At 50.2% G+C, this 19,091-nt stretch overlaps 1 protein-coding gene across 2 annotated transcripts; it reads left to right on the plus strand.

The window, feature by feature from the left end:
- The first annotated feature begins 1,044 nt into the window (after positions 1-1,044).
- On the plus strand, positions 1,045-17,630 carry TMEM161A (transmembrane protein 161A). 2 transcript variants are annotated; one of them, XM_082706624.1, is made up of 12 exons: positions 1,045-1,119; positions 3,928-4,031; positions 4,685-4,768; positions 5,127-5,224; positions 5,335-5,491; positions 7,136-7,287; positions 15,590-15,650; positions 15,753-15,896; positions 16,019-16,132; positions 16,304-16,478; positions 16,605-16,701; positions 17,028-17,630. In XM_082706624.1, exons 1-12 carry the CDS (start codon positions 1,117-1,119, stop codon positions 17,279-17,281), a joined length of 1,443 nt encoding a protein of 480 aa, XP_082562750.1. In that variant the 5' UTR covers positions 1,045-1,116; the 3' UTR covers positions 17,282-17,630. The 2 variants fall into 2 exon arrangements, with proteins under 2 accessions (XP_082562750.1, XP_082562751.1); XM_082706625.1 differs by having other exon boundaries at positions 5,410-5,491.
- The last annotated feature ends 1,461 nt before the right edge of the window (positions 17,631-19,091 follow it).

Genomic DNA, 19,091 nt, shown 5'->3' on the forward strand with positions numbered 1-19,091 from the left:
CCTCCCCCCAGTCCGAGCTCTCTCTCTCACTTGCTCTCCCTCTCTCTCAAAAAAAAAAAAAAAAAAAAAAAAGGAGGGGCACCTGGGTGGCTCAGTGGGTTAAGCCTCTGCCTTCAACTCAGGTCATGATCTCAGGGTCCTGGGATCCAGCCCCACATCGGTCTTGCTGCTCAGTGGCGAGCCTGCTTCCCCCTCTCTCTCTGCCTGCTGCTCTACCTACTTGTGATCTCTCTATCTTTGTCAAATAAAATCTTTAAAAAAAAACTTTTAAAAAGTTAAAAGAAAAACAGCTCAGACATCTCATCATACCCACATATATGTCCACATTCAGGTAGACACACTTATCCATAAAAACTTAAGTACCCTTGCTAGAAGCCCTTTCCTCCAAGCCTCAAAACAAAACACATTGGATTCTAGAGACTGACATTTTTTTTTTGTCCTTGATCTAGCCATGCCTGAAGCTCACTATGCTTTTATAGTTCTTTGTCACAAAATTTTTCCTTTTTTTGCTGGAGCCCATTTGAGTTGGGGTGTGTGTGTGTGTGTATTCAATCAGAGTCCTGACTTACAGAAATGAATAAGGCTTTGCTAAATGAAAAAGATTGAGAAAGGAGGTATTCTGAGATGAAAGATAGCATTTGCAGATAGCATGGCCAGTGGCAAGCTGTATTCTAGTGTATACAATATGCTGGCGGATGACTGAAATCAGGTAGAGACTTTACTATGAGACTATGAGCACTTGGGAGTCCAGTCAGTGGGAGCCAGAGAATGCTCTTGATCAGGGGAGTTCCACACTCACAACTCTCCAGCGGGAGAGTGAATTTGCCTCAGACCTGCGAGATGGGTGCAGACGCTCGGAGACTAAATCTCAGAGAGGGCAGCCACACAGGGTACCAGAGAGTCCTGACTCCACCGGTGCCTGATCTTACCGTGGGTCTTCGAACTACAATTTCCAGCATGCAACGCGAGCGACCTCGTGTCCCTCGTGGTTTGCTACAGCTACAGCCTGACAATTGGTCCTAAGGGCTGTTTGTCAGAAAGGTCGGGCTCTGATTGGCTGGATTCCCGAGAGCCGCCCGGAGCTTCAGGTCAGCGGACCGCGCTCCCGCCGGCGACATGGTGAGCCGGCAGCCAGCGGCATGGGGTGGGGGGTGGGGAGGGGCTTGACTGAGGGGCAGGAGATCCAGCTGAGGGGGTCCAGGGAAACACCGAGGGGACTGGGATCCCTTTGTGGGGGTTGGGAACTCTGAGGGACTCTGGGTCGCGCTGAGGGCCTGTGTCCCTCTCTGGGTTCAATATCCCTGCAGGACCTATGTGGGGGTTGGGGATTCTGCCTAAAGAATTGGAGGCTTCCAAGCGTTCGGGAATTTTGCAAGATCTCTGAGGGCCCTCTAGGGGCCTGGGGTCCTGCCGAGGGGTCACAACCCCGCGAAGGGGACTGGGGAACGCACAGATCCTCGCTGGGAAATTTTGGGGTCCCGTTGGAGCCCAGGCTGGCGACATGGGTCCTGCGGAAGCATGAGGGCAGCTGCGTGGATTTAGGTGTGTGGAAGGGCCAGGGAGAGCCCTGAGAGGAGGAGCCAAGCCAAGGGGATCTGGGAGGCTTCGGGGCGCGCGAGGGTCCCAGAATCGGAGACAGCACAGTCGGAAGCTTCAGGTCTCACGCAGTCCTGGGTCCAACCTATTGAGTTTATTCTTCAGACTTAGCCTGGCCACTGTGGGTGGGTCAGGCTGATGCGGGGCGAGAGCGGGGACTCCCAACCCCTAAATGTTCGAACTGGGCAGAGGAGGGGCCCCAGAGGACGACCGGACCCTGTGTGGAGGATTCCCCAAGGAGGGGCGTTGGAAGTGCGCCTGAACCTGAAAAGTGGACATGGTTCCAGGCCTGGGTGCGGGAAGGAATGGGAGATAATCGGAAGGGTTCCCGAGAACAGGATGGAGGAAAGCCTTATTGGTGTTAGCACGTAGCAGGAGTCTCCTATTCTCAGATTGTAGGTCCAGGGAAAGACTGAGCAGGAAAGGGACGTGAGCTGATGGGAGGCTCCAGGTATCTTTGGAAATCTGCAGAGGCAGGACAAGACCGGAGGCTGCTGGGGGGCGGGGCTTGAAATATATCCCTGGACAGACCTCAGGAGCTTCAGGTGAAGGGAAGCTTGTCTTCCTTCCCTTCTTCCCTTCCTCCCTGCTTCTCCTAAGTCTTCTCTCCCTCCTACCTGTCCTAGGTGCTGGGACGGAAGCTTGAACAAGGGTCTCCTCCCTGGGAGGTGTCAGAGCTTGATAGGTATCTGCAGTGGAGAGGCCAGGGGTCTGGGAGGGCTTCTGAGACCCCAGTGAATTGACGCAGAGAGGGCTACGGAGAAAGCCGGCCAGTGAGAGGCAGGGTGTCTTGAGTTGGGCCCTCCAAGAGTTGCAGGCTGCAAAAAGGATTTGGATGTTGACTGACATCAGGACTCGCCGGAAAGGGCCGAGTGTTGTGTTCGCGGGAGTGAGGGGCGGGTACTGGGGCCTTTAGAGACCTAGATGGTCTGCGCGCTACGCACAGAGGTGCAGGCTAGAGGTGCCGCTGTGTTGGGGTCGTGCAGGGCCGTAGGTGGCTAAAAACCTAGCAGGAGATTGAATCACAGGGTGGAGGCCACAGAGGGAAGAGGAAAATCAGCAGGGGAGCCCCAGAATCTGATGTCTGCAGAATCGCTGATGGGAGGCTGGGGGTGGCATGGGAAAGGGCTGGAGAGGATCGTAGGAGGAGCCGCGGGCCCTCCGAGAGGCCTGCTTCACTGATCTTGGGGCTCCCTGACTGTGCTTGTCCCCACGGTCTTTAGTGACCCCTAGCCAGCCTGCACTTGGGGGTTAGGGAGGGTGGGCAGTGAGATTTAATGACCAGAAAGTTGGGGCCCCGACCTCATTACTGAGAAAATGTTTCTGGTTTACAAGTTACAGGCATAGAGAAAATATCCTGTTAGTTATCTTAATGATGGATTTCTCAGCAGTGGTTCTGAATTACTGTGTTGGCCCGATACCCATCCCATTAGAGCTTTTCCTACTGAAGTCAGCATAGTCTTGCCTGATTAAAAGGATAATTTTAATAATTAATTGTAATATTAAAGTAATCTTTATTTCACTTTAGTTGTTAATTATAATATCATAATACTAGTCGACAGCACTCCTGAGCACATAATTTTATATAATTGCATAATTACTGATACCAAATTGGTATTTACTGCATTCAAGCAGGAAAACCCAGCTTCCAACTGATTACCAAAAGCATTTCTTCTAAAACGTTTTAAAATTAATATACGAAAACGTGTTATGAATTGGTAAAAACTTTGTTATGTAGAACTTAGTGAGAAATTCCTAATTTAAAAAGCCATCCCCTTCATATGTGTAAGTCTTTTGTCCTGAGACTGGTAGTGGCCAGAAATAGGCTTTTCAAGGAGGTTGGTTACAAAGGGAGGGAGGAGGAGAGGGCGATGGAATCATGAGGATAATTTCTGGTGGGACGCGGAGCTGCCAGGGGGAACTACGGAGGGGAGCCTCTTTCACTGGCTGTGCTCCTTGTAGGTCCGGATAGTGGACAGTACATGAAACAAAATAGGCAGCACCTCATTTCCAGATGGGGAAACTGAGGCCTCAGGGAGATGAATACCTGAAATCCATAGCAAAGGCCAGAAGCGAACCCCAGCGTGAGCTCTCCACCACCCTACCCCGCAGCTAGGTGGGGGTGGTAGGGAGTGCGGGAATCCACACACAGCAGGGGCTCCCCCAGTTGAGTCTGAGCCCACCCCAGGACCCTCCTTCAAGACTCAGCTGGAACCCAGGACGCCCACCCTCTCCAACCTGGCCCCAGCCTCTCTATAAATAGCCTGAGTTCTGAGGCAGTGAGCTTGTGACCTCCTGGCAGGCACTGCCCTTCGTATCCCCTCCCCCCAGGCGGTCCTGGGAGTGCAGCTGGTGGTGACGCTGCTCACCGCCACCCTCATGCACAGGCTGGCACCGCACTGCTCCTTCGCACGCTGGCTGCTCTGCAATGGCAGGTGAGCCGCAGCCCCGCCCCGGGTGGTGGGAGGAGCCCCCACCGGGCCCCGCCCCCTCGGCTTCCTCCCATTCCTGCCTTGCGCCCTCTAAAGTGTTTTTAGTTTTTTAAAAACAACTTTATTGAGATATAACTGACACACAATAAACTTCAGATATTTGAAGCACACAGTTGGATCCGTTTTGACAGGTGTCCACACCCGCGCGACCACATTTCCACACTGGGAAGAGCAGCTGCTTTTCCCCACTCCTGCCTTCCTGGAATCTAAACCCCCTTCCACACTACTCTCACTGTAGATCTGTTTCCTGCAGTGCTTTTTGTCCCTGTTGGGATCTCGGACCCTTTCTGAGACCTAGTGGAAACTGAACTTTCCCTCCAGGACAAGGCACACGTCTGCTCCACCAGAAGAGATAGCCGGCAGATTCAGGGGTGTCCGGGACTCCCCGCCACCCTGCGATCTCCCCAGAGCTGCTCGCGGCATTCCCCCCAGCAAACCCCCAGCCCCCCCCCCCAGGCGTTCCCCCTGGTTTTGCATAGCCCCAGTCCATCCTGTCCCCATGCATTTTGGGTCCAGGTCTCCCCCTGACACCAGTCCTGGGTTTGAGGATTCATTGCCATGCTGGAGCTTTCCTGACTTCCCGTCTTTGCCCTCAGTCTCTTCCGATACAAGCACCCTACTGAGGAAGAGCTTCGGGCCCTGGAGGGAAAGCCACCGAGGCCCAGAGGCAGGAAGGAGCGGTGAGTGAGGCCCCAGACTTAGGGGAACGGCTTCCCTTCCAGGTGCAATTCTGGGCACCGGGGAGAGTGGTGGACACCCCAGGTTAAGAAGATGTCCGTGTCATTCCTTGGTTGCCTTTAGCTGACAGTTTGCTCGGGGCCAGCCCTGTGAGCAGCTGGCCTCCGCACCCCGGTGTGCTGAGACCCCGGCTAGGGAGAAGGCACCTCCCAAGTCAGCTCCTCCTGTGTTCCGAGGATGGCACAGTAGAACTTCCAGACTGGTGTGGGGAGGGCTGCCATGTCTGGCTGGGGAGGAGAGAACAGAGGATGCTGGTCTGACACTCCTCCTCTCCTTACCGCCTCCCCCCTCCCCCAACAGGTGGGCCAATGGCTATAGTGAAGAAAAGCCCTTGTCTGTGCCCCGAGATGCCCCTTTCCAGCTGGAGACCTGCCCCCTCACAGCGGTTGATGCCCTCGGTAACCATCCAGCTGGGTCCCCAGCATCCCAGCCTCAGCCTACACCCCGGGGGGATTGGTGAGGGGGTGTCCTGCGCGGGGCTGCGGACTGAGCCGCAGACTCCCCGCAGTCCTGCGCTTCTTCCTGGAGTACCAGTGGTTCGTGGACTTCGCCGTGTACTCCTGCGGCGTGTATGTCTTCACAGAGGCCTACTACTATGTGCTGGGCCCGGCCAAAGAGACCAACATCGCTGTGTTCTGGTGCCTGCTCACCGTCGCCTTCTCCCTGTATCCTTCCTCAGGCTGCCGAAATGGTCAGGGAGGCGGGAGGCATGTGGGAGCCCGACTGGAGCTTTCCTTCCCCGCTGTCCCGAAATTGGTATATCAGTTATCAGCTGCTGTCCCACAAAACTCCCCAGAACTGGGTGGTGGTGTAAAATGGCCACTGTTCTACTTGATCTGCTCCTGGGCCACAGCCTTATCTCTGCTCTGAGGGGTCCCACCCTCCAGCAGGGTAAGCCAGGCTTCCTCCTAGCAGCAGAAACACCAGCAAGGAGGAAGGGGTGCTGCGAGCCTTCTGAGGCTTTGCAGGAAGCTGGCCCACCCCCATCTCTGTCCCTTCTCTCGGTCAAAGCAAGTCATCGGCCCAGATACAGAGACAGGAAAAGAGATGTCCCCTCTGCTTTTTTTTCCCCCTTTTTTTTAATTAAAAAAAAAAAAAAAAGGATTTATTTATTTATTTATTTGACATTGAGAGAGAGAGAGAGAACAAGCAGGGAGAGTGGCAGGCAGAGGGAGAAGGAGAGGGGAAAACTGGCTTCCTGCTGAGCAGGGAGCCTGATGTGGGGCTTGATCCCAGGACCCTGGGATCTTAACCCCACAGAGCCACCCAGGTCTCCCTCTGCTGTGTTTTATGAAGCTGCCTAGGGAACAGAGGCAAACCTGTGACACTGAGGACCCAAGTCTGAGAAAATGCGCTCATGGAATGGGTTTGTGCAGAAAAATCCATCTTGAAGCCCACACTTGTTCTGGAAAGCCCCATGGGTCTCTTTCGGGGCAGATTCGGGATACAGACAGCCCTTTTATCTCTGAGAGCTTCTCAGAGGAACCGGAAATTCCCCTGCTGCAAATGCAGCCGGACTAGGTGGGTCAGGGAGGCCAGACCTCCTGAAGAAACGGACTTGCTAGCTCTTTCAGGGAAAAATGGCCACGGGGTGGGGGGTGCCTGATTGAGCGCCCAACTCTTGGTTTCAGCTGGGATCATGGTGTCAGTGTCTTGGGATGGAGGCCCCTGCCTGGGGCTCCAAGCTTGACATGGAGTCTGCCTGACATTCTATCCCTCTCCCACACCCTCCTCCCCTGCTCCTCCCCACCACTTGCTCTCTCTCTAAAATAAATGTTTTTTATTTTTTTTTAATTTTTTTTATTTATTTATTTAAATTTATTTGTCAGAGAGAGAGCGTGAACACAGGCAGACAGAATGGCAGGCAGAGGCAGAGGGAGAAGCAGACTCCCTGCCGAGCAAGGAGCCGGATGTGGGACTCGATCCAAGGATGCTGGGATCATGACCTGAGCCGAAGGCAGCTGCTTAACCAACTGAGCCACCCAGGCGTCCCATAAAATAAATGTTTTTTAAAAAGGAAAGAAAGAAATGGCCACAGGTCGTGTGCTGAGGCCGAACTGGAGGCCCAGGCACACCTGCCACCCACCCACACCCCAAGCCTGCGGACATAGGCATGAGCCGCACTGGACCTCTTGTCTTCAACTTGTTCAGTGGCTCGCTCTTCTCCTGGGTCACCGTCTTGCTCCCCGAGACGCCAGACTCCAGTGCTGGTGTGTGGGTTCTGCAGTTGGGGGGAATCCCTGGCTGGGAGTGGGGGAGTGGGGAAGGGACACCCTAGTTGCTCCAGGCTTTCTTAGCCCTGCCCCCAGCAAGATGTTCCTGATGGTGACCCGGTTGTACTTCAGTGCAGAGGAGGGGGGCGAACGCTCTGTCTGCCTCACCTTTGCCTTCCTCTTCCTGCTCCTGGCCATGCTGGTGCAGGTGGTCCAGGAGGAGACTCTTGAGCTGGGCCTGGAGCCAGGTACGTGCAGCCTTTGGGGTCACCACGCCCATCACTCCCTCACGGAAGCACAGGACAGGTGAAGGGAGGGGGCCTCCTTGGGCCTGAGTAGTCTCTAGGGCTGCTTCCTGTCCTGGGGTCTCCTGGGGCTTTAGGGTAAGAGGATGTCCAGTCTCGCTGCCTCTGATGGCGGCCCGTAGCTGTAGTTAAGATTTTATTTCATTTTTTTATTATTTATTTGACAGACAGATCACAAGTAGGCAGAGAGGTAGGCAGAGAGAGGAAGGGAAGCAGGCTCCCCGCTGAGCAGAGAACCCAATGCGGGGCTCGATCCCAGGACCCTGAGATCATGACCTGAGCTGAAGGCAGAGGCTTTAACCCACTGAGCCACCCAGGTGCCCCCTGTAGCTGTAGTTCTTCGCAGGTTCCCTGCCTCTGCCCTTCTCCAAGGCAGCTGTAATGATTTCATACTTCCCCATTCTAATTTAATTTGGTGAAGGAAATGGGTAAATGGCACAGCATTCACAAAGTACAAGAGGATATACATAGAGTAAAAATCACCCACATTGGCTCTCTTTCCAAGAGGAAAACTGGGAGGCCACTTTCCTTTATCCCCATAAAACAGTAGTGTTGATGGCTCTACACCTTGTCTTTTTTCCTTAAAAAGCATCAATTTGGAGATTGTCCCTTGACACAACATACAGTGTGGGTGGGCTTGTGGTATGTGTGTGTGTGTGTGTTTTTTTATAACACCCACATAGTATTTCATTTTATGGAGGTTTCATGATTTTTTTTTAAAGACTTTATTTATTTATTTGACAGACAGAGACCACAAGTAGGCAGAGAGGCAGAGAGAGAGGGGGAAGCAGGCTCCCTGCTGAGCAGAGAGCCTGGTGCAGGGCTCAATCCCAGGACCCTGAGATCATGACCTGAGCCGAAGGTAGAGGCTTAACCCACTGAGCCACCCAGGCGCCCCGAGGTTTCATGATTATTTAACCAGTCCCCTACTTCTGGACATATAAGTATTTCACTATTAAATGTTATTGTTCAAAACCATGTTTTGTTACAACAGTGTCATATGGGAATAGCCCGTAGCCCATAGCCCATAGTCATAAGGGAAGGCGGCCCTGTGCAAGTAAGTGCATTTGCAATTTCAATAGTGTTGTAAATTGCCATTTAGGAAAAGATTAATGAAGTGCCTACTTCCCCATATTCTCTCCAATGTGTTTCCATGGACTTTTTTTTGTCTTGGGTAACCTGATGGGTGAAACGTAGGCGATGTTGAGCATCTTTCCGAGGTGGAAAAGATAGCATCTTTCCTATCTGCCTTCCAGAAAGATCTGTTCTTTTGCCCAGTTTTCTAGTGACCCTTTTATTGACATGTAGGAGCTCTTTATATATTAGAGACATTAGTCTTTGTGTGTGATAGTTATTGCAAATATTTTTTCTTAGTTTCCCATTTTTCTTTTGACTTTCTCTACTCTTTGGATGATCTTTCAAAAATATAATCTGGATCACATCACTTCTCTGCCTGATGCCAGACTCTAGTGGTCTTTGGATAAAGATCAAAATACTCACTCTGCTGTGCACAGCCTTGCTGTGCTCCTTGACCTTTGTCTTCACCAATTCTCCCTGCTTTTCAATTTGTAAAATTATATAATGTTTGATATATATATGCATGTGTATAGAACATGTATATGTAAATTACAAAGCAAAATAATAATGTAACAGACTCATTTTTTTAAGGTTTTACTTATTTATTTGAGAGAAAGAGAGAGAACATGAGGGGAGAGGTCAGAGGGAGAAGCAGACTCTCCCCCAAGCAGGGAGGAGCCCCCTGCAGGACTCGATCCTAGGATTCCAGGATCTTGATCTGAATTGAAGGTAGTTGCTTAACCAACTGAGCCACCCAGGCATCCCACAACCTCCCTTCTTAAATGAGAACTAGAACCTTCCCAACGTTCTTGCATGTCTCTGGTGCTTCTTTCCAATCCTCACACTTTCCTCTTTTACTCACAGCCCCAACTAGTCTCTCAAATCTTGTGTTTATCATTTTTTGCCTTTTTTTTTTTTTAAAGTAGGTTCCATGCCCAGTGTGGAGCCCAATGGAAGGCTTAAACTTCACAATCCTGAACTCAAGACCCAAGCTGAGACCAAGAGTCGGATTCTTAACTGGCTGAGCCACCCAGGCTCCCATTCATCACATATGTTTCTGTCCCTAAAGAATTCATCGTAGTTTGCTTGCTGTTGTGGGTGGCGTCAGCCAGTGTGTAATCCGCCAGCTGGTGCTTTCCAGTCTTTTTGATATTGTTTACAGAACGAGGCCCTCTTGGTCTGGGCAGCTTTCGTTTCTCTCTTCACACGGATGAATGGCGCTCTGTTGTGAGGCCCCTTGTCTTTATTTGTCCAGTGTCCTGTTGCTGGACATCTAGGTGGTTTCCAGGTTTGAGGTTTTTTTCACAGTTCCTATAGGGAACATTCTTGTACCTTTCTTTGTATGCATGTGTAGGCATTTTTTTGGGGCATGGGATCTGGGGACAAGGGGGATGTGTTCACCTTCATAAGATGGTGCCTCGGCATTTTCAGAGCAGTTCTCTCCCATGCCCACCAGCCATGCAGGCGGGGCTTCTGAGGGTGGACCCCCAGACTCAGTCCCAGCCACCCTGGGCAAGTATGGGTGAAGTTGCACCAGCCCCTTGCCTCACCTCCCTGCTTGTAAGGTGGTGAACCTTACAGGGACATGGTCAGCTGTAAGTGAGTTGAGGTCCATGGGAAGTGCTTGATTTTCGTCCATCTAGTGGTGGGAAATGATGCCTTTAGTGGTCTTAACGTGCATTTCTCCGATTACCTGGGAGGCTGAGCAGCTTTTCCTGTCTGTCTAGTTAAGATTCTCGTTTCCTCTTCTTTGAAGAGCCTGTTCATGTTTGTTGCCCATTTTTCTTTGAGGTGGTATGTGTTTTTCCCTCCATTTTTTTTTATTGTGGTAAAATACACATACCATTTATTATTTTAATTGTCTTTAAGAGTCCATTTCAGTGGCATTAAGCACACTCACCTTGTTGTGTGACCATCACCACCATCTGTTCCCCACCCTTGTCATCTTGCGAATCTGAAACTCTGTCCCCATTAAACACTGACTCTCCATTTTCCCCCACCCCAGCCCCTGGCGCCCGCCATCTTACTTTCTGTCTCTATGAATCCAGCCACCCTAGACACGTCATATGAGGGCAATCATGCAATAGCTGTCTTTCAGTGCTGGCCTATTTCCTTTTTTTTTTTTTTTTTTTTTTTAAGATTTTGTTTATTTATTTGACAAAGATCACAAGTAGGCAGAGAGAGAGAGAGAGAGAGAGAAGGAAGCAGGCTTCCTGCTAAGCAGAGAGCCTGATATGAGGCTCAATCCCAGGACCTTGGGATCATGACCTGAGCTGAAGGCAGAGGCTCCCTGAGCCACCCAGGTGCCCTGTGCTGGCTTATTTCATTCAGCATAATATCCTTAAGGTTCATCCATGCTGCCTTCAAATTTCCTCCCTTTTTAACACTGAATAGTGTTCCTTTTGCAGGAATATATCCCATTCTGCTCATCCATTTATGTATTGGTGGACATTTTTGTTGCTCCTGTGTTTCAGCTGATGCGAATAGTGTTGCTATGAACATGGGTGTACAGGTCTCCGCTTTTAATTCTTTTGGGTACAGATCCAGAGGTGGGATTGCTGGATTATGTAGTAATTCTCTGTAATTTTTTGAGGAGTCAACCAACTTGTGTTCTTGGGTGGCTGCACCATTTTGTACTCCTACCAGCCATGCACAAGATTTCCAGCTTCCCCACATCCTCAACAACATGTGTTATCTTCCTTTTCTTTTTCCTTAAGAGTGACCATCCTAGTGGGTTTGAAGTGGTATCTCATTGTGTTTTTTTTTTTTTAAGATTTTTAAAAATGTATTTGTCAGAGAGAGAGAGGGAGAGAGAGCGAACACAGGCAGACAGAATGGCAGGCAGAGGCAGAGGGAGAAGCAGACTCCCTGCCGAGCAAGGAGCCCGATGTGGGACTCGATCCCAGGACGCTGGGATCATGACCTGAGCCGAAGGCAGCTGCTTAACCAACTGAGCCACCCAGGCGTCTCATCATTGTGGTTTTTATTTGTATTTGCCTAATGATGAGTGATGTTGAGCATTTTTTTTTTTTTTTTTACAGAAAGGGAGATCACAAGTAGGCAGAGAGGCAGGCAGGGAGAGAAGGGAAGCAGGCTCCCCAACGAGCAGAGAGCCCGATTTGGGGCTGGATTCCAGGACCCTGAGATCATGACCTGAAGTGAAGGCAGAGGCTCAACCCACTGAGCTACCCACTGAGCCCATCTTCTTATTCTTTTTTTTTTTTTTTAAAGATTTTATTTATTTATTTGACAGAGATCACAAGTTTGGCAGAGAGGCAGGCAGAGAGAGAGGAGGAAGCAGGCTCCCCACTGAGCAGAGAGCCTGATGCGGGGCTCGATCCCAGGACCCTGGGATCATGACCTGAACCGAAGGCAGCGGCTTTAACCCACTGAGCCACCCAGGCGCCCCCATCTTCTTATTCTTGTTGGTCATCTGTATATCTTCTTTGGAGAAATTGTCTATTAACTCCTTTGTCTATTTTTTTTTCTTCTTCAAAGATTTTATTTTCAAGTAATCTCTACACCCAACTTGAGGCTCAAACTTATAACTCTGAGATCAAGAGTCACACGTTCCACCAACCAAGCCAGCTAGATGCCCCCTTTGCCTATTTTTGAACCTGGGTTTTTTGTTTTTTTTGGGGGGAGGGTGATGAGTTTTAGGAGTTCTGTATATATTATATATATTTGGGATATTCGTCCCTTATCAGATATATGATTTGCAAATATTTTTCCCATTCTGTGGGTTACCTTTTCACTCCATTGGTAGTATCTTTTGATGTACAAAATGTTTTAATTCTCATGAGTCCAACTGGTCTATATTTTCTTTTGTTGCTCATACTTTTGGTGCCAGATCTAAGACATCATCACTGAATCCAATGTTTTATGAAGCTTTTCTGGGCTGTGTATCTTTATTATTATTTTTTTCTTGTTGATTTGTAGAGTTTCTTTATATACCATGGGAATTGATCCTTTGTTACATGTGTGGCACATACTTCCTTCTATGAAATATGACACACCATTATTTCTGGAACTGAAGAAAAAAAATTGAAAACACTTGTTACTTAGACTAGTGCATGTCATCAGTGGTCATGTGTATTTCAATTTTAAAGAAGTTAAAGTGGGGGATGGGGAGTGTGTCTTCAAATCTGTGGCATGGCTTTTTACTTTCTTTGTGGTGTTTTTTTGTTGTTTTTTTTTGTTTTTTTGTTTTTTTGTTTTTTTGTTTTTTTGTTTTTTTGTTTTTTTGTCTTAAAAAAATTGTGGAGCACCTGTCTGGCTCAGTGGGTGGAGCATGCAACTCTTGATCTCAGGGTTGTGAGTTCCAGCCCTGTGTTGGGTGTAGAGATTGCTTAAAAATAAAATCTTAAAAAAAAATTGTCCTCAAGGGATGCCTGGGTGGCTCAGTGGGTTAAAGCCTCTGCCTTCGGCTCAGGTCATGATCCCAGGGTCCTGGGATCAAGCCCCGCATTGGGCTCTCTGCTCAGCAGGGAGCCTGCTTCACTTCCTCTCTCTCTGCCTGCCTCTCTGCCTAATTGTTATCTTTGTGTGTCAAATAAAATATATTTTTTAAAAATTGTCCTCAAATGTTTTTATTTTGAAAAATTCCAAACCTGCAGAATGATTGGAAGACTCCTCTAATGAGGATTCTTAGAGGAAGAATCCTCTAATGCTCTTGACCTAGATTCATTTAGCGTCATTTGCATTATTCTCTGCACATGAATACACCACACTTTTTTGGGCTCAGCCACTGAATATAGCTGCAGGCCTCACCTCTGGTTTCTTCTGATGAATAGCAGTTCCTTATTTTAGTTGATTTTTGTCTTGAAGATATTCCCCTCTCTTCCCTACAATCAGAAAGATATTTTATATTTTCCGACATGATATTTCAATTTTGCCTCTCGCATAAACCCTTAAACTCCTGGTAGTTGACTACTGTCTTATGAAATAGGGATGAAACTGAGTGTTTTTCCATGGGACAACCTTGCTGTACAATTGTATTTTTAGTGAATTGTGGGTTCTTTTGGTTTTTCTTTTATCTTTTCCAGTCTTTCTCTCTTGTGTGGCTAGGACCTCTGGATTTTCTAGCCCTATTCTGGTAGGCCTCTTTTTCTTGTTTCCAATTTCTTAGTTGGCTATTTAGCTCATTAATTTTCAGCTTCTTCTATTTCTCTTTCTAGCATTTCTAGCATGGAAAGCTATAAATATTTTACTAAGTCCCACTTTAAATTTTGATTTGTAATCTTCATTATCACACAGTTCTTTGTATTTTAAAGTTTCCATTATGATTTTTCTTTTGTTCGTTCTTTCTTTCCTTTTCTCTCTCTCTCTCTCTCTCTCTCTCTCTTTTTTTTTTTTAGAGGGGGGAAGGGGCAAAATAAGAGAGAGAATCCCAAGCAAGCTCCATGCCCAGTGCTGAGCCTGGTGCAGGGCACAATCTCACAACCCTAAAATCATGACCTGAGCTGAAATCAAGAGTCAGATGCTTAAATGACTGAGCCACCCAGGCACCCCAGTCAGTGTTTTCTTTATATGTTTTGTGGCTAATTGACAAGGTATTTACAAGTGTAGAATTTCTGTATATACCTGGTGAATCAACCATTTTATCATAGTATATTAACCACTTCTGATTTTAATACTTCTGTCTTACACTAGTTTATCTGGTAATAATATAGTCTTTTCAGCTTTTTTTTAAAGTTGAGATATAACTGACATATAACATTGTTAGTATCAGGTACACAATATAATGATTCAATATTTGTATGTATTACAAAACAGTCACAATAAATCTGCTTAACTTCCTTTTTTACACATACAACTTTTTTTCCTTACAATGAAAACTTTTAAGATCTACTCATAGCAACTCTCAAATATACAATACCACCTTTCTTTTGATTAGTATTTGTCACATCTTTTTAACATCCCTTTTTTTTTTTTTCCAGCTTACAGGGACCTTGTATTGAGTTATGTCTCTTAAAAAACACACAGCGAGATAGTTTCAAGTCTGACAGTCTGTGTCATTTAACTTCAAAGTTTAATCCGCTTACATTTATTATGATTACTGACATATTTGGCATTGTTTCTACCATCTTACCATTTCACCTTCTTTTTGTTCTTTTTCTGTGATTGCTGTTGACATTGGCTGCCAGTCTAATTGTCTTTCCTCTATAGGTGATCTGTCTTAAATCCCTGGCTGCTTTGCGATCTCTTTGTTTTTGGTATTCCAGTGTCACTACGGTGTCTAGGTATGGATTTCTTTGTATTACTCTGGTTTGATATACTTTGTGTGTGTCATTCATTCCTCAGTCTTTCCAACTTCCAAATCCCCTGTCCTTCTTTATCCTCTCTTCCCTTCTCTCTCTGGGGCTCTTATTTGACTTCTGCGGGACTCTCTATTCTGTCTTCCTTATCTTTTCATCTCCCTTCACATTTCCTACCTTTTTATCTTTCTGAGTTGGAATCTGAGTGATTTCTTCAGATCCAATTCATTCATTCATTCTTTCTTTGGCTGTTTTGAATATGCCATTTAACAAGCTATCATTTCAATAATTGTATTTTCCCTTTGGATGAGCTTAACTGGTTCCATGGCAGATATATCTGGTCATCTAAGGTAGCCTCATGTTGCCTGTTCTGTGATTCCACCTGTTATTTTCCTCAGTAATTTCACACATAATAACACCTGCAAAGTTTCTATAGTCTGTAGGGTCTAAACTACCCCCCCCCCCCCGGGCTTTATGGTGATTTGTTCAGTGGTGTGTTTGGTGATTTGGGTTGTAAGCTCATTTTTATTTGCTTTTACTCTGCGGAAAATCTGAGGGCCTGAACTGAGGATTCTTTCAAGGATTTTGGCTTTCTCCTATGGGAGTCCTTCACGCACCTCCAGATTCCTGGTACAGTCCCAGAAACTCAGACTCAGTGGTCCCCCCTCCCCACCATTCTTTCCCCCAGGCCAGTCAAGGGTGTCTGCCTGATACATTTTCTTGTTCTTTAAAACAAAACTAAAAAATGCACATAACCAGAACACAATAAAGTTTTCCTTTTGCCTGGCCCAGGGCTGGCTCCCTCGGGTAGAATCCTACGGGTGGAGCAAAATTCTATCTGGGATGGGGGCAGAGCAGACAGTGAGTCTCCAGGGGTCTACTAGACACTGCTCTCTCCTTGTCTTCCCCAGGCCTGGCCAGTATGACCCAGAACTTGGAGCCACTTCTGAAGACTCAGGGCTGGGACTGGGCGTGAGTCCTGGGAAGCGAGGTGGGGCAAGGGCTGGCTGGGACTTTTAGGTGGGTGGTGCTAACGGGCTTTGGGGCCTCCCCGACCCTTCTCTTCTTCCCCAGGCTCCCTTTGGCCAAGCTGGGCGTCCGCATAGGGCTGGCATTCGTGGGATCCATGCTGGGTGCCTTCCTCACCTTTCCAGGCCTGCGGCTGGCTCAGACACACCTGGATGCACTGACCATGTCGGAGGACCGGCCCATGCTGCAGTTAATGCAGAGTGCCAGACTGGGGGGTTGGGCGGGGTGGGTGGGTGGAGGTGGGAATCTAAAGGAGAGGCTAGGGGGATGGTGGGTGCCCAGGCCTCACTCCTCTGTGCCCTTATCCCTAGGTTCCTTCTGCATACCAGCTTCGTGTCCCCTCTGATCATCCTGTGGCTCTGGACCAAGCCCATTGCACGGGACTTCCTGCACCAGGCACCCCTGGGGGAGGTGCCCCTCCCCCTGTGCGCATCCGGTGGTGCCTGGAGGGGGGAGGGGCGTGAGGGAAGGGGGGTAGGAGCGTAGGGTGGGTGCTGTGTAGCCCAGTCTCTGAGGCTCAGGGAGAAGCCTTGGATCCTGGGGGTGATCCTGGAGCAGGGGAGGCTTCCCTAGCCCCCTCATTTCCCTTCCCACAGGCTGTCAGACTCAGCCTTCGACTCCCTGCGCCTCTGGGTGCTGGTGGCCTTGTGCCTGCTAAGGCTGGCTGTGACCAGGCCTCACCTGCAGGCCTACCTGTGCCTGGCCAAGGCCCGTGTGGAGCAGCTGCGACGGGAGGCCGGCCGCATAGAGGCCCGTGAGATCCAGAGGCGGGTATGGGCACCGAAGGTTGGGAGGGAACCTGGGGCTCAGGGCAGGGATCCCTGCCCCTGGGGCTTAGGGTTACCGGAAGCCCAGAAAGCCCCCTCCCCCACGTAGTCCCTGCTACCGGCCCCCTAGGTGGTGCGCGTCTACTGCTACGTGACGGTGGTGAGCCTGCAGTACCTGACGCCGCTCATTCTCACCCTCAGCTGCACGCTGCTGCTCAAGACGCTGGGTGAGAAGCGGCTCGCGGCGCGTAGGGTCGGAGCCGGGTGCGTGGAGGTGCGGGCGGCTGGGGAGCAAAGCCCCGCTGGGCTGAAAGGGAGCGAGGTGGCGGCGGGGCGGGACTTGGCAATAATCGGGGGCGGAGAGGGGGCGGAGCCTGGAGGGCTCGGAGGAGGGGCGAGTAGGAGGCGGGCCGAAGTTGGGGTGGGAGGCAGGAGATAGAGTTGGGGTGGGGGCGGGGGTAAGAGGTGAAGCCTGGGGCTGGGGGAGGGTCCCAGAAATCAAACAGCGCCTGTACTTCTACCCCTCCCTACCTCCACCCTCTTCTCCGCACAGGCGGCTACTCCTGGGGGCCAGGCCCGGTCCCCACGCTGTCCCCCGCCGCGTCCTCAGCCCGCGACCGCCTGGTAGGCCTCGGGGAGGACGAGGCTCAGCAGACCGCGGCCCGGATCGCTGGGGCGCTGGGCAGCCTCCTCACGCCTCTATTCCTCCGCGCCGTCCTCACCTTCCTCATCTGGTGGACAGCAGCCTGCCAACTGCTCTCCAGCCTCTTCGGCCTCTACTTCCACCGGCACCTGGCGGGCTCCTAGCTACCTGCAGAGGCCCCCCGGGGCCCCAAGGTCCGGGCCTGAGCCAGCGGCTAAGGGCCGCCTCCTCCGTGTGTGCCTCAGTGTCATCAGGTGCCAGGTGGGCCCGGGAGTCCCCACAGCACCTGCTGTGCCCGCCCACTTCACCGCAGTGCCTGAGCCCTGGCCCCTCGGATCCCGTGCTTCTGCCTCAAAACTGTTGCCCTGGGCCCAGGGGCAGAGGATCCCAGGGTCGTTGTTCTCGGACTGCATGCTCCGCTCCCCCCCCCCCCCCGCCAAATTTGAGGCAGAGGTGGGGGGGGGGGGGTCATTCTTCAGAACAAATAAAAGAACAGGCTGATTTTTACTGTCAGGATTGGAGTGGTCTGGAAGGTAGCTTTCTCCATGTTGGCATTTGGTGCTGAGAGAAGGGGATGACAGGGGAGAGCACAGGGTGACACCGACAGTGAGCAAAGGCCTGGAAGCAAGAAGTGAAGGGGAGAGAAGAAATGCAACAAAGTTGAGAGGAGATGCCACAAGTCAGGGGAGAAGGAGAAGGGGGGTGGGTGGGCCTGGGCAGGGGAGAGTGAAGGGAGGGGACTCAAGAATGAGAAAGGAGGGAGATGGAGATGACAGATGAAGCTTTAGAAATCTTGCAGGAGGAACAAAATGATAAAATATGGAAGACAAAGGAAATCAGAGAACCAGCCCAGAAGATCTCCCAAAGAAAGAGACTTCTGGGAAGAGACACTGGAGCAGAGGGAGACCCTGAAGGAACCAGGCGATGGCAATCCCCAGGACCGCAAGCTTCCAGGTGCTGCGGGACAAGAGCCCCATCCCAAGGCATGTGTCTGGAAAGTTCCAGAATGAAGACCAGCTCCGTGCCAGGACAGGTCACACCTGGAATCAGGAGATGATGGAGTTTTCTCCTAGTTCTGCCTGTTCTGCACTGTGGCCAGCATCTCAGGAGTCCCCGAAACCGGCGCCCGGATCCCACTGGGACAGTCCCCCCTCACCCCTACAGTGTCAGCCAGCGGCGTTGGTGCGGCTGGCCACCCAGCCCTTCGCTTGCTCAGCCAGGGCCATGGGTGCTCTCTGCTCTCAGAGTGCAACACCCTCAGGGACACACAGGAAGGCAGGAACGGCCTAAAGAAAAGCAAGGGCCTGAGTGGTACCGTATCAGGCACAGCAGGTACAATAGGGTGTGGGGCCCACAGGCCAGCCAAGGCAGGAAGAACTCCCGATGGCCACTGGCTCTCACCATGGAGCGTTAAACCACAGACTTTGGGACACATTTCACAACTGAAAAAAAAAAAAAAGAAAAAGAAAAAAAATGGAACCACAATCAGGGAAAAAGAGGGAAGCTAGAAGGGGGTGGTCAGGATCCTGTGTTTTCAGAAGTGTTACACTCCTGTTACCTGGCTTCGGTGGTCATCACCGCACATCAGCGCTTTGCAAAGGAGGGGATGAGTCTGCCCACAAGGGACACTAGTCAGTGTCTGGAGACTTTCCAGAGACAGTTTTGGTTGTCACGACCGAGAGGGGACGGGGACGCTACTTTGTCTGGAGGGTGGAGGCCAAGGATGTTGCTCAGCACCCTGAGGAGCCCGGATGTCAGAAGCCCTGTGTTACAAGAAACAAGGTATTGGGGTGCCTGGGGGAGCTCAGGTCGTGATCCTGGGGTCCTGGGATTGAGCCTCTCGTCAGGCTCCCTGCTCAGTGGGGAGTCTGCTTCTCCCTCTGCTGGTCTCCCTGCTTGTGATCTCTGTGGCTCAAACAAATAAATAAAATCTTACCAAAAAATAAATAAATAAAAAGAAGAAGAAGAAAGAAA

Source organism: Mustela nivalis, assembly GCF_964662115.1.
Source record: "Mustela nivalis genome assembly, chromosome: 1".
Taxonomy (NCBI): Eukaryota; Metazoa; Chordata; class Mammalia; order Carnivora; family Mustelidae; genus Mustela; species Mustela nivalis.

Excerpts from the sequence above, each read along its gene's own strand:
- TMEM161A (XM_082706624.1), top strand. Across the intron at positions 4,769-5,126 it reads CCCAGAGGCAGGAAGGAGCG|GTGGGCCAATGGCTATAGTG; the intron begins GTGAGTGAGGCC and ends CTCCCCCAACAG. Across the intron at positions 16,702-17,027 it reads GCTGCTGCTCAAGACGCTGG|GCGGCTACTCCTGGGGGCCA; the intron begins GTGAGAAGCGGC and ends TTCTCCGCACAG.